The sequence below is a fragment of the Populus nigra genome, chromosome 1 (assembly GCF_951802175.1).
Source record: "Populus nigra chromosome 1, ddPopNigr1.1, whole genome shotgun sequence".
Classification (NCBI taxonomy): Eukaryota; Viridiplantae; Streptophyta; class Magnoliopsida; order Malpighiales; family Salicaceae; genus Populus; species Populus nigra.
Genome location: NC_084852.1, coordinates 15,049,029 through 15,061,960, shown reverse-complemented (window position 1 = coordinate 15,061,960; position 12,932 = coordinate 15,049,029). Strand labels below are relative to the sequence as shown.

At 34.6% G+C, this 12,932-nt stretch overlaps 1 protein-coding gene across 1 annotated transcript; it reads right to left on the bottom strand.

Annotated features, from left to right (window-relative positions):
* Positions 1–117: 117 nt before the first annotated feature.
* On the bottom strand, positions 118–8,857 carry LOC133695050 (golgin candidate 6). The gene is made up of 19 exons (XM_062116813.1): positions 8,637–8,857; positions 8,456–8,508; positions 8,139–8,266; positions 8,001–8,053; positions 7,419–7,565; positions 7,245–7,318; positions 7,082–7,151; positions 6,753–6,806; positions 6,541–6,636; positions 5,699–5,749; positions 5,538–5,624; positions 5,294–5,407; positions 5,138–5,209; positions 4,753–4,938; positions 4,482–4,585; positions 4,284–4,332; positions 4,037–4,102; positions 1,669–2,436; positions 118–842 (listed from the first exon to the last, which is right to left on the bottom strand). The coding sequence occupies exons 1-19, from the start codon at positions 8,658–8,660 to the stop codon at positions 291–293; spliced, it is 2,748 nt and encodes a 915-aa protein (XP_061972797.1). The 5' UTR covers positions 8,661–8,857; the 3' UTR covers positions 118–290.
* Positions 8,858–12,932: the final 4,075 nt, after the last annotated feature.

Genomic DNA, 12,932 nt, shown 5'->3' with positions numbered 1-12,932 from the left:
ATTTTAATGTGTAAATAATAAAATTATTTATTTAAAAATATTATTTTAATACATTTCACAACAAAAAAAATAATTATTATAAAAAAATATAAAATATATCACCTAATTGTTATGAGATTATTTTCCTGAAATGTCATGCATTGCGAGAAAAATTAAATTAATTAAAGACATTCACAAGTTCCTGCACCACAGGCAATAATTTAGTTACTGTACAATTCACCAGGAATGTACAAATTGAGTGTCGACAGAAAAGGAACATGCCATGATTTCAAACATTAAACAAGGAAACATTAGTCTTCCTCCTTTTCGCTGTCTTCGGGCAGCCCCATGTCATCTCCAACACCTTCAAGTAGTTTATCCACATCCTCCCCGAGCTCCATTAACCTTGCGCTCAGCTTTTCGACCCTGCTCTGTTCTTGCCCAAGGCACACTAGCAAATCATTCAGCTCCGCTTCGCTCTCCTTCTGGGCTTCTTCCCTGGCTTCTGCTCTTATCGCCTCAACATCTGGAGGTGTTGAGGCTCCCCCACTCTTCAAGGCTTTCACTTCCTTCTCCAGATGGAAATTGGCCTGTTCGAGACTGTTATAGGCATCAGATAGGCTCTTCAGATCGGACTCCATCTTTCCAGCTAGATTCTGGTACATGGATGCCTCTGATTCTATTTTGGCTTTCTCTGCCTTGAGCATCTCTATTCGTTGAGATGCTTCCTGAAGATCTCTCCGGAGTGTCTCTGCCTGGACTCTGTCTAAGCCCCCACTTGTCCTTTGTTCAGGTTGAGATGAGACACTCCCACCTGTCTTGGCCAAGTTCTCAGCCAGAGTTGCATTCCGACCAAGAAGATTCTAAAGAAACAAGAAAAATATAAACTGATAAATCAAATACATTTCCCTGCAGCTCTAAAATTCTTTTTTTTTTTAAATAATAATAAATAACAGTTGCAACTGTTACGAATCTCCCTGCAACACATAATGAATGACATCACAGGTTACCACCACATATTAGAATGGCTTGAAGCAATCAACAATGGCAACCATGGTACAATGGCATTAATTCCCACGATAGTAATGTATAAGAGCAATACTTTAATTATGGGAACAGAGTAACGTTCTGGTCCACAGGTTCTGATCTAAATAATAGGGATGGTCAAAGAAACCAAAAGCCTAAAACACTTTATGCGATAGCATACAAGAGGTCGGTTAAGAATACTTGTATCAGCGGTGCAGTTTTCTATCCATCAAATTTCTTCCTAATCACAGTATCAATCATCTTAGTTGTTCCCTTTTCCCGCTTTTGGATACTTTTTTTTGAGTTATAGCTTCACCATTTGATGCTCAATTTAATATGCAACGTAACATTTGCCCAACAGGTAAAGCTAGTACATCTAACATGCCTATAATCTATCAAGTAAATTTTAAAAGGTCCAGGTCACTTCAAAGCCAATTAACTTTTCTCAAAGTTTTTTGGTGTCCATCATTGCATCCAGCTGAAGGATTAAGATAAGACTGCTGAGAACCCATGACAGGCTCCAACTTTATTTAAATGTAAGGAAAGATATAACTAAACAAGGTAGCTCATGCTTAGCCATTTCCTTTTGTCTTTCAGGAGAATAAGCTGTATCCAGAAATGATTGAATAGAAAAGGTAATCAGCTCTAAGACATAAAAAGTACCTGTATCTCAGAGCATTGCTTCTGCACAAATGATTTCAGCCGTTCTATGTAGTCTTTGTCACTTTCTCCTCTCTTTAGCTCCAATTCTGCAGGTACAACAGCCACCTCACTCTTTGGACGACTATATACATCTACAATTGTTTCTCTGATATTTCCTTCCAAACTCTTGACAAAGTTGACAAAATGAGAATCAAATAGTGATGAAAGTATAGGATGATCCTCATTCTTATGGTCAGATGAATCCTGCTCATCAACATCGTCAATCTCTGCCATACTAGCAGCAGCAGATCTCGTCAATGGTTTATGAAGCTTTGTTGGCTTAACAGAGGAGAAAAGGAAGCTCTTCATCATTTCATCAAACTTAAGAAAGTACGATGTGAGTCCAATCTTCTGACTTATGGCATCAACTACTGTAAAAGCATCCTTTCCACTCTCACCAGACTTGTTGTAAATAACACACTCCCCCAAGAGAATTGCTCCCAACCCCCTTATGCACATAGTTGCAGATGGATTTGACACCAACTCAAGCAAATATGTTAGATGGGGTCGTGAAGCTAGGAAGCACTGAATTGCATTGGGGCAGTCAGCTAGCCAGGTCACCAGCAATTTCAGAATAATTGGTTGAACATACGAGTTCTCTTTTGTACTTGTTTTTCCATCTTTATTTTTCATGTTGGAAGCAAGGGCCAAGTATTTAACCATGCGGTGCATTAGTGGCTCTGGAGCTCCTAGGGATGGCGTGGGAGACTCAAGCTCAATGCGCAGAACCTGCAAATGTTTTCTTAAAATCAGATAATCTCGAAAAAGACAGGAGGGGAAGGGGGTTCACATTTCTCTTGAAAAAAACTACATGCGATGGGGGAAAACCCAAGTCCACTCTTGTTTATCTCCACTTACCTAATTTATCCAGATTTATCCAAACCCATACTCATTATCTCCAATTACCTAATTTATCCAAACCCATACTCATTATCTCCCCGCATGGATTCTTGATCAATAGTATCCATAAATAATTGTGTTGGCTCAACAATCAATCAAAGGCGGTAAAAAGAACATTCAAAAAGCAGACCCTACATTTCTGGTTTGCAATAGACAGTAGCTAAACTTGCAAGGAGTTCATTTCCAGGTGCTTTTAAGCATCAATTTACCAACCCCTCACAAAAGGAATACATTACAGGGGACACTTGGAAAAAGAAATACAGCAGCAACCATATAAAATGCAACTCTTGCAACCATGAAAGCAACAACTTTCACAGGTTATATGTATCATTAAAGATGATGTTTGAATTTTCACTTCAAAAGAATAAAACATTTATCAGAATTCAAAACAGGAATGGAATGTGGAGAACAGGAACTCAATCCATGGGTCAGATACAGGATAACATACTTTGAGATGCATTTGTATCATGATAATTTTAAAAGAAACAGTCTAAATCCATGGAAACAAAGCCTATAATTCATGAAAGACAGATAAAATTACAAACACATCCCTTCTAGCCATAACTGCACCCTTGATTTGTTTCAAAATCAACTCATTGACAAGCCTCAATTTACAACTGCTACGCCTCCAACAACACTTCTTGAATCCATCTCTAGTCACTCCATTACCACTTCTTAAATCCACTTCCAACCTCCAGTATATCCGGTCAAACCTTTCTGAATTGTCAATTCCATACCAACTAAGAACTATTCTTAATCACCTTACAAAACTGCTCATTGAAAGCAATCAAATGCTAATGAGTACAAAAGAAGCGCTTGCTATTCAAGTTGTTAGTGTTTAGCAGCATTATCTGATAACTCATCAAAAAGATAAATAAAAAGAAAGAAAATGAAACCACTTGGTCTAGCTCAATCTCTCTTCTTAAGATGATTCAACTTTTAAAGCAGGAAATCTATTGTTCAATTTTCCCTCTCAGTCTTTTCACTTTCTGAATAATTTCAGTAACAAAAGGTTTTTTTTTTTTTTCATTGGGAAAAATTGTTATTAAATCAATTGTTTGGAGCCTTTTCTTTCTAATGATTGTATCTTGTGACAACAAATCTTTCCTAGGAGAATTAAAAAGTATGTGAAAGGGGAGTCAAATATGAGCTAGAGAACAAGAGTTTTAGTGGTGATGGTGTTTGAGACGATTTTGAATTTTTGTGGCAAATGGAGAGGTATGAGATACCAAAAGTCTGAAATATGAAAAGAGAGGCAGAACTGAGATTAAAATAAAATAAAAGAGATATAGTTGTAAGTTTGACTAACTTTGCATGGATGCAAGCTTCTAGCTGGTGGATTTGAGACTCTCATTTTAATATCTTGAATATCATTTTTCAGTCCCACATCCATGTTAAAACAGACGAAGAAAAATAAGAGATTGCATACCCTTTCCTTGCACTGGATATTGTCCCTGAGTATATGAGAAAGCACACTCGCAGCCCTGCAACAAGTCTGGAGTTCAAAAGATTAGATTGATGGTTAACATGCAGCAAGTACCAGCAAGTATATTTAATGCTCCATAAAGTGCAAGCAACACTTAGGAGCAGATGCAAATTTGATGGGACCATTTCAGGCATTTCTATTCCTATTTCTTTTTCATTGGATATTATGCAATACCAAAACACTGTATTACCTCAAGATCACCATCACTTTCACCCAAAGTAAGACCATGTAACAGCATGCTGTGGAAAAATTAGAGATAAGCCATAAAAAAAATTATTTGTTACCGTGGCAGTGGAGTTTAATTAAGGCAATAAAACTTGATACATATCCTGGTTCAAAATAAACTAATTAAAAAGTGCACTAGTAAATGCACTAGAAATATACAAACCTCCCAAATGACATTCTCACATCCTCTTCAATGGGAGCATGAGTCATTGAATATGGTTGAGGTATTAATGTGGATGCTAACATTGTTTGACCATCAGAATTTCTCTGAAAAAAAAATACAAAACAGTCAAATAAGATTTGGAGACAGTAATGGATTGCACTTTTAATAACACACAAATTAAGAGTGTAAATAACTGATAGAATTAGCATAATCATCAACTACATTAACATAACCCAATAGAGGATATTACACAGCAAATACATGAATTAACCTCACAAAAGCTCTTAAAAACATGGTCAGCTTCAATGAACTCTTGCACACTGGATGTCCGCAAAATGATTCGAAGAATAGAATTCAGAGCTGGTTCTACTTGTGGCTGCTCACCAAGAACTTTGCTTGCAAGAGTATCAAGATTCTTTGGGTGTCCAACAATCAAATCACCAATGCACCGCAATGCCTGCCAAAGTGAATAATCTTCGAGTAAATGAATAAGCTTTGGTGACTGTTAGGAAATACTTAGAATAAATCACCATCCAGAAGAACCAACAAAGCTTTATCCCATATGATAACCCATAGTCTTTCACAAGTTTTCTTCATTTGTGATGGCTATAGTGCCTTATTTTACAATGACAACAAGAAGAAGGTCCAAGACTTACCGCACAACGTACAGGAATAGGAGCCCATTGGCTTTCGACACCCAACAATAGAAGATAGTCAAACACTTTATTCTGCAATCAAATCAACAGATTTAGGATGGAGTGTTATTATACTATCAGAAATTATTGGTGCTGATAAGTGAGCGTGTAACAAACCTGAACCAGGACTGTTCTATTTGTCAGCTTATTCATATCTTTTCCAGGATCAGATTCTGAACCTCCCATCAATAACAAATTAATTGTTTCCAAGGCACTGAGCAGATTAATTGTCTACTGGCAAGACATTTGTATCAGAAACAGCAAAAATCACTGGTAAGGCTTCCAAGACAACATGCCCAAACATCTAGAATGCTCAAACTACAGAAGAAATATTAGCATTTTTGGCAGTCAACTGTCTAACCTTCTGTTGGGTAAAACTGTAAGCACTTCCACGTAGCTTCAAGATTGATATTATAGCATCAAAGCCCAACGTCTCCCTCAGGAGTACCTAAACCACACGCAAAATATTAGCGGCTCAACTGGAACACGTGCATCAGAAACTATACCAGAGAAGCTACAAACCTGATTGGAAGCATTGTTGCGAAGAAGATTGTTCAATAGTTCAAGACAGTCCTGTGTAAAGAACAACGCTAGATTACATTAGCAATTTGTTAAAAAGATTTCTTCAATGCTTATAAAAATAAATTAGACTATACTACAGATATAACGAGGGCTGTTTTCGTTTTATGCTCCAGACATGGAGCAAAAAACCAGGTCACAATAATATGTTAGAGCATGTCTTCTGATAAAAGATTAGCTGAAATTCGAACCTTTTCCCATCCCTATCCCCCATCCCAGAGGGGAAAAAACAAAAGAAACTAGATAATATATATATATATATGGTATTCAATTCCAGCATCTCATTAAAGAAAAATGAAACAAAAATTTTTTAGTTTTCAGTTTTTCATCATTTACTGAATGCATTTCTCAAAATTCTCGCAATGGAAGCAAATACCCCAAATATCCAAGGAAGATTACTTCAGTCCATTTCTCAACCAAAGCAGTGGACAGCATCAACAGGAAACAAGCTAAGACTGGTTCATGGTTATGAGAATCCTACCAACCAGTTCAATTCAGGTCACAAAACATTGGCCACAAATGCATGTGAAAGTGGCCTCTGTAATCAATAGCTATGATCAGAATGTGATGAAGAAAATGAAAAGTTAGACTACAGAGTCTAGAATTGCACATGAAAAAGGGGGGAAAAACTTGAGCTTTAGATGAGAGTCGTGCAAAAGAACTACATAATTTACATAAAGAGCCAACAAAACAAAAGGGTCTACGTACAGGGACAAGTGATCTAGCAGCAAGCATGCTAAACAAGTTAACAGGACTAAATTAAAATTGAGATGAATGTGAATCACCTGCACAACAACACCGCCTTCTGAACCTCCTTCCTCTTTGATAATGCTAAAAATTTTCTCAAATGCGCCTTCGAAGACTAAAATTTTTTGAATCTCCTAGATATTACAAAAATAAATCAGTAAGTAACAGAACAATACGCACACCAGTATGTATTCGGTTATAAGAAAGTAAAAAAATGGGTGTAAGAGATGACAGAAAGAAAAACCCTCACCTCAGCTTCTCGAGTGAGGTGAGTAAGAAGCAGCAAGGCCTCATTTCTTATAACCTGAAAGCAGACTAGAAATTATTTCACAAAAAAGCACAATGGCATAGTACATGTATAAGAAGAAGTGAACAGCACAATAAAAAATCGAAACTAATTTGATATTCCCACCTCCTATTTTAAAGTTTCATAAAGCAAAGAACAAAGGGTTTTTTTTAGTGTCAGGTCATCACTTTACTCTTTATATGGATAGCTGAAAGTTCTACATTGAAATGAAACCCTAGGCAACTAAGAACTTCTTAACAAAGAAATAGCTGTTCGGTTAAAGAGTTTTGAACCTCACGATCCATAAGCATATCCATGAGCCGAGTTATACCACGTGGAATGGTCAGAATTGCTTCCTGTAACCTGAAGAGGAACTCAGAAAGAGTCTTTCCAGCATAACTAGAAAAATGAAATACACCAAGGTATATAAAGAAGATATCTGTTGTGAATCAATACCTATTTTGAGAATTTGAAAGAAGCGCAGTCAAAATTTGAAGGGTATAGTATCGCACATAGAAATCTTCTTCTGACTGCCAAAAGAAACAATCAAACAAACAGCAAAACAAATTGCAATCAGAAAAGTCTCATTTGAACAATAAATGTTAGAAAATACATATACAGGACTCTCACCAATAAACTGAGAAGGAGAGAGATGTTTTCTGCTTCCCGTGAAAGCAAATCAGTATTCATTAAAGCTGGTTGGACCTCGTTCTGTGGCCCCTTTGCATGATCAATAGGCGTCAAAGCACTAACAAGAGTTTCTAGGGCACCTCGAATCTGCTCAGAATAACATTCATTTTAGTTCATAATGAATTCGACCAAGCAATTTATAAAGATAAAAAAAAATCCATAATAACCAATCAAAGAGGCAAAGAAATGACCATATGGGCGGATTAGGCAACCAAAAAATTCAAAAAAAGAATGAATAAGCTTCAGCTAGCAGAAGAGAACCATCAATCCCAAAACTTTATAAAGATGCAGATCAGATTACTGGAAAATACAAGACTATCACGGCCAAACACTATACAATTCAATGGTTTAGTAAAACAGATCCTTCATTTTTTTTCTCCACCAACATATTGATAATAAATGCATTCTTAAGCAACATGTCAACCAAAAAGGGCAGAAGGACAAAAAGAAGGAGAAAAGGCAAGAAAGAAAGAAATAGAAAAAGAAAAGGAAGTAAAGGATAAGGAAGAGAAGATTGGAAACCATTTCAACATCATCTCGCTCCTCCTTTAAGACACCCATAAGTACAGGAAACCCTGCAAGAGAAGTAAACGAAGCAACTTATCATATGTCAAAGGTAATTCAAAAAAAAAAAAACCAAAATGAGAAAGAAGCACACACCCATTGCTCCAAAAGCTAGCTGCGCACCCCGACTTTCAGCAACAACAGACTGAAGCTCAGCCATAGCATTCCTCCTGTCGTCTGGTAGGACACCATTGCTTATCCGATCAAGTAACCTTTCAACATAGCTATGGACACAAACCATGTCAGAAAGACATCACCCAACAACCCCAACTAATAAAATAAAAGCAAAACCTATTGAAGACAAGATGCTACTCCATACAAGATAAAGCAACGAGACCAAAGCAGATATAGCATGAAATTCTCCAACATTAACTCAAAAGGAAAAGGTAAGGAAAACCAGTTAATTTTGTTACCTGTCTTCATTAGAACCAGAATTGTCGTTGCCGAAAACAAGCCCAACCATTCCCTTGATCATCAAAATAAAAAAGATTTATACATCAATTAATCGAACATGCATTATAACAATTAAAAAAAGCGCAAGTGCAGTAATAAAAATTGGAGGAGGCAATTAGGAGAGAGAAGGGCGATCATGACCTTGTAACCGGACACCAAATCCATGTCTCAGGCTTATTAGCTTGATAATAACCAGAGCAACACCTCTCTCTATTAATGATAATAAAATCGATATAGATATTAAAAAAAGAAAAAAAGAAAGAAAACCCTAGTGCTCGGGCAAGGAGAGGGAGGGGAGATCGAGTGAAGTGAATAGAGAAGAAAAGGGAAAGGTCAAAATTGGATCTGGGCGTCGTTATTTCACTTGCGCTTTCTTACCCCCTTCTTTTTTTTTTTTTACTTTTTTATCTGAGCGAGAAAGCTGAAAAATGATCTAAATGGAGTCACGTTGACCTTAATCACTGTTTTTTTTCAAATAAAAAAGAAAGAAAGAAATAGCATGGTCAAAAAAGTCATAGTTCTAACCCGCGAGCTGTTAAAATACTGCAATAACTACGGTTTTTCAACATAGCACAACAGTTGTTAGAGTAAAGGTGTTTTTTTTAACCCTTCAGTAGTTGAACACCATCTAATTAATTAATTAGTGATAGTGATAAGAATTTAAAATTAAAAAAAAAAAAAAATTTATGTTTCAGGTTTGAGTTTTATAGTTACTAATATAACAATCACTGGAGAGGCTAACATATTCGTTAATTTCAGGGTCTGTGGGATTAGTCGAAGTGTCTGCAAGCTGTCTCGGAAATCCACGTTAATAAATAAAAAATTAATACCAAAAATTTCTTTAAATACTACAATTTTTAATTATTTTTTTTGGTTAATTGCACTATTTTCTATAATATTCTTTACCTATGATATTTTCTCAAAACTTTTGAAATTTTATGTTAGTTTACAAATACACTCATAATTGAATCAAATTTGTTTCAATACTAATTTAGGTGTTGAAGGGCTTAATTGTCATTCATACCCATTTAAAAACTAATTTGTAATTAAAATTATAGAAAGAATTTTGGAAAAGTTATCTAAAAATAAATTTTACCCCTCTCTAACTAACAATATAGCTTACATTGTGTGTGTGTGTGTGTGTGTGTGTATAGTGATGTTATAAAACTTGGATTAACTTGATGAGTTAATTTAGGGTTTAAATTAGACCGAGTTCATATAAAAACTTGCTATTAAACTTTTTTTAAAATATTAGATTGAACGGAACTCGGGTGAGATCTAGTTTGTTTTTGTTTTATTTATAAAAAATAAATTAGTGATGAAAATCCTAAATTTACAAACCAGGCAAGCCTACAAGCAGAAGAGTTTTCAAAGAGTTTAAGGCTTTTGTATTCTTGTATGGGTTGGTTTTCAAGGCTTTGAATAGTGAAGCCCATTGCAAGCCCATGGCTTTAACTTTACGTTACATTTAGCAATGATTGCTCTCTGCATAACATGAGTTGTAAAGTTTTTTATAGCTAAATTTCCTGTGAAATTATGAGGTAATCCTATATGAGGAAAAATTATATGGGAGCATATCCTCTCTTCTCTTTCTTTCTCTAAAACCTTTAGACTCGTTTTGGTCCATTAGAGAGAGCATGGAGCAGCAGCATGAAGGTCATGGTTTGACTAGGGGATGAAATAAGAAATTTTATACTACTAGAACACAATTCATGTTTATACAATGTATTGATTTACCGAGAGACAAATGTTTCACATTGTGATCGACTAATAAAAATACAAGAGTTCATAATCTCACAATATCTTGCTTGTTGTATTGTTAATTAAATCATTTTATATTTGATCTTGTTTAATACAGGTCCTTAAAATGTCTTTTAATAGTTGTAGTACTTCAAATAATGATCTTTCAATGGCTTAATCTTCTCGACCTTTAGTTTCCATGCCAAGAGGTATAAGAGGAAAAATAGATTTAGCATAGTTCATTGCAGAGAAGCTCATGAACTTAGTGTGAGATATATATATATATATATATATATATATATATATATATATATATATATATATATATATATATATTGAATGCTTATATTTTGCTAAAGTTTTTGCGAGAATTGGTATCAATTGATCCAAAAGATATTTAGTTGGAAGTAAAGGAGAAGTGGAACAGTGCCACAAACATCCTTCTAATGTTTATCATTAAATTCTTTTAAAATCTTTAAAGGAGTATTGAAAATAAAAGGAGGGCCGGAGAAATGTATGCATGTTTCATTCTATTTTGTGCACAATAAAAGGAGCATGAAGAGATGATAGTTAGATGATTAGAAGATGACGATGATAATGGAGATGAAGACCACGATGTCATTTCTAAAAGCAAATGTTACCACCAAAAGGATGCCAAAAAAAAAAAAGCACTAGTAGCAATCATGGAAAACATAAGGAAATTGCAACATTAGAGGCATATTTCATGTCGAGAACAACTCATAGTGCTTACAAGTATCTCCAAAATTGTCGGCAAAACAAAGTAGCAGTTCAATGGTGTGATCTTTCTCTATAGAAATGGATAAATAATGCATGTATGCCATTTAAAATTGTTGACGCTCTTTATTATCAACGTGTTATGGAAGCTGTAAAAACTATGGGTCCTAGTTATAAAAGACTATGCTTTCATACTCTTCGTGGTTATTACTTGGCGAAGACAGATGATGGAAAGAAAATATATGTTGAGAGTTATCAAGAAACTTGAAAGAAGACTGGTTAGACACCATTATGGATGGACAAATCAAAAGAGGAGGACTTTAATTAAATTCTTAGTATATTATCCTAAAGGAACAATTTTTCTGAAGTTTATGGATGCATCAGATACCTTAAAAACTATTGTGTTGTTGTATAAGTTATGTTATAATAACCAAGCTGAAAATTTATTCTGAGTGGAAATTAAATTATTATGCAATTTGAAAATAAAAATGAGTGGAATAAATAAAATAACTTAAAAGAAATAATGAGAGAGGTGAAATTAAATAAAGAAATGGTGGTAAGACATGAATTAACTAATAAGGAAAGCTTGGGGGGTGAAATGGGAAAAACTTAAAAACTATGGGTCAATGTGCAAAATTAGAAAATTGGGCAATATAAATGCCTAATTTTCTTCTCATAACTAACGACATTTCCAGCATGAAAAAGGGAGGAAAAATTGATTTTTTCTTTCAAGATTTTTGATAAGCAAAAGATCTGAGACTTGCTCCTTTCTAAACCACTCAAAATTAAGAGAATTAGTGTATGTAAGAGTTAGATAATGAATTAAAAGGGAGAAATTAAGTGTTCTAGGTAGTTTTTGGGATAGATTAGGGGTTAGGATTTTGAAAAAAAAAAGGAAAAAGAAGGCTTTGGTTTTTTTTACATCCAATGCTTGTAAAATCATCTCATTAAGATAAGGAATACCTTTAAATAGATTAATGTCATTGAATTTGTGATTTTGTTAATGAATTGAAATTGTTAAATATATATGAGGATGAAATTGAATTAATTGTATGATGAATGGATGTAATTGTGGTTTATTTATATTTGTATGCATGAATTAGAGTTGGGTAAAGACTTATTTTTAAAAATGGAAAGGATGAAAAAACCCCTCCCTAATTGTATTGAATTTTGGCAAATAGAAAGAAATTGGTAAATTGAGAATTTTGATAAAATTGATTAGGATTGTTGAGGGTTATGGTTAGATGAATGTTATTGGATGAAAGTAGGAATAAGAAAGGAGAAAAGAATTCATATTTTCTTCATTCCCATGTTTGACTAAGGAAGTATTGAAATAGGGAGGATTATAAATTTTCTTAACTATTTATTGTGAAAAATATGTTTAAACGAATTTGATTGAGTCACCCGAAAGCTAGAAAAAATAAAAATAAAAATAAAATGGGATTGGTTAGATTAAATAATAAGAAATTTATATAAAGATTTGTCGATTAAAAAGAAAATGGAGAATGAATGGAAGAAAAGAAAAGAAAATTTTATGTAAGAATGAGAATTATTGATGAAAATAAAGTGAGAATTCGGAATTTTATATAAAGAATGTAATTGGCTAGTATAATGAATGAATGACAATTGATGTAATGATTTAATTGTTACATGAGAGGTTCTTGGACCTAATAAAAAAACAAGGGATCAGTTCGCACGTATAGACACTGTCGCACCCTCTCAAGAGCTCAACGTCGAGGTGACCCTTCCCGGAGCGGGGAATGGATTTCGGGGTCTTTATTTTTGTGAAAAAGAGAGTCGCCACCTAGTATTATGGTCACTAAGAAACCTAACTGGTCTTTTAGAGATTCTAAAGCAAAAGACTAGTTGCGTAAAGAGAAGGTTTTAACACCCCTAGCTCGCCCTACCTAAGGTAAGCTGCTCAGTGTTTGGTTTACCTTATCATTGTTATGGTGTTGGTGT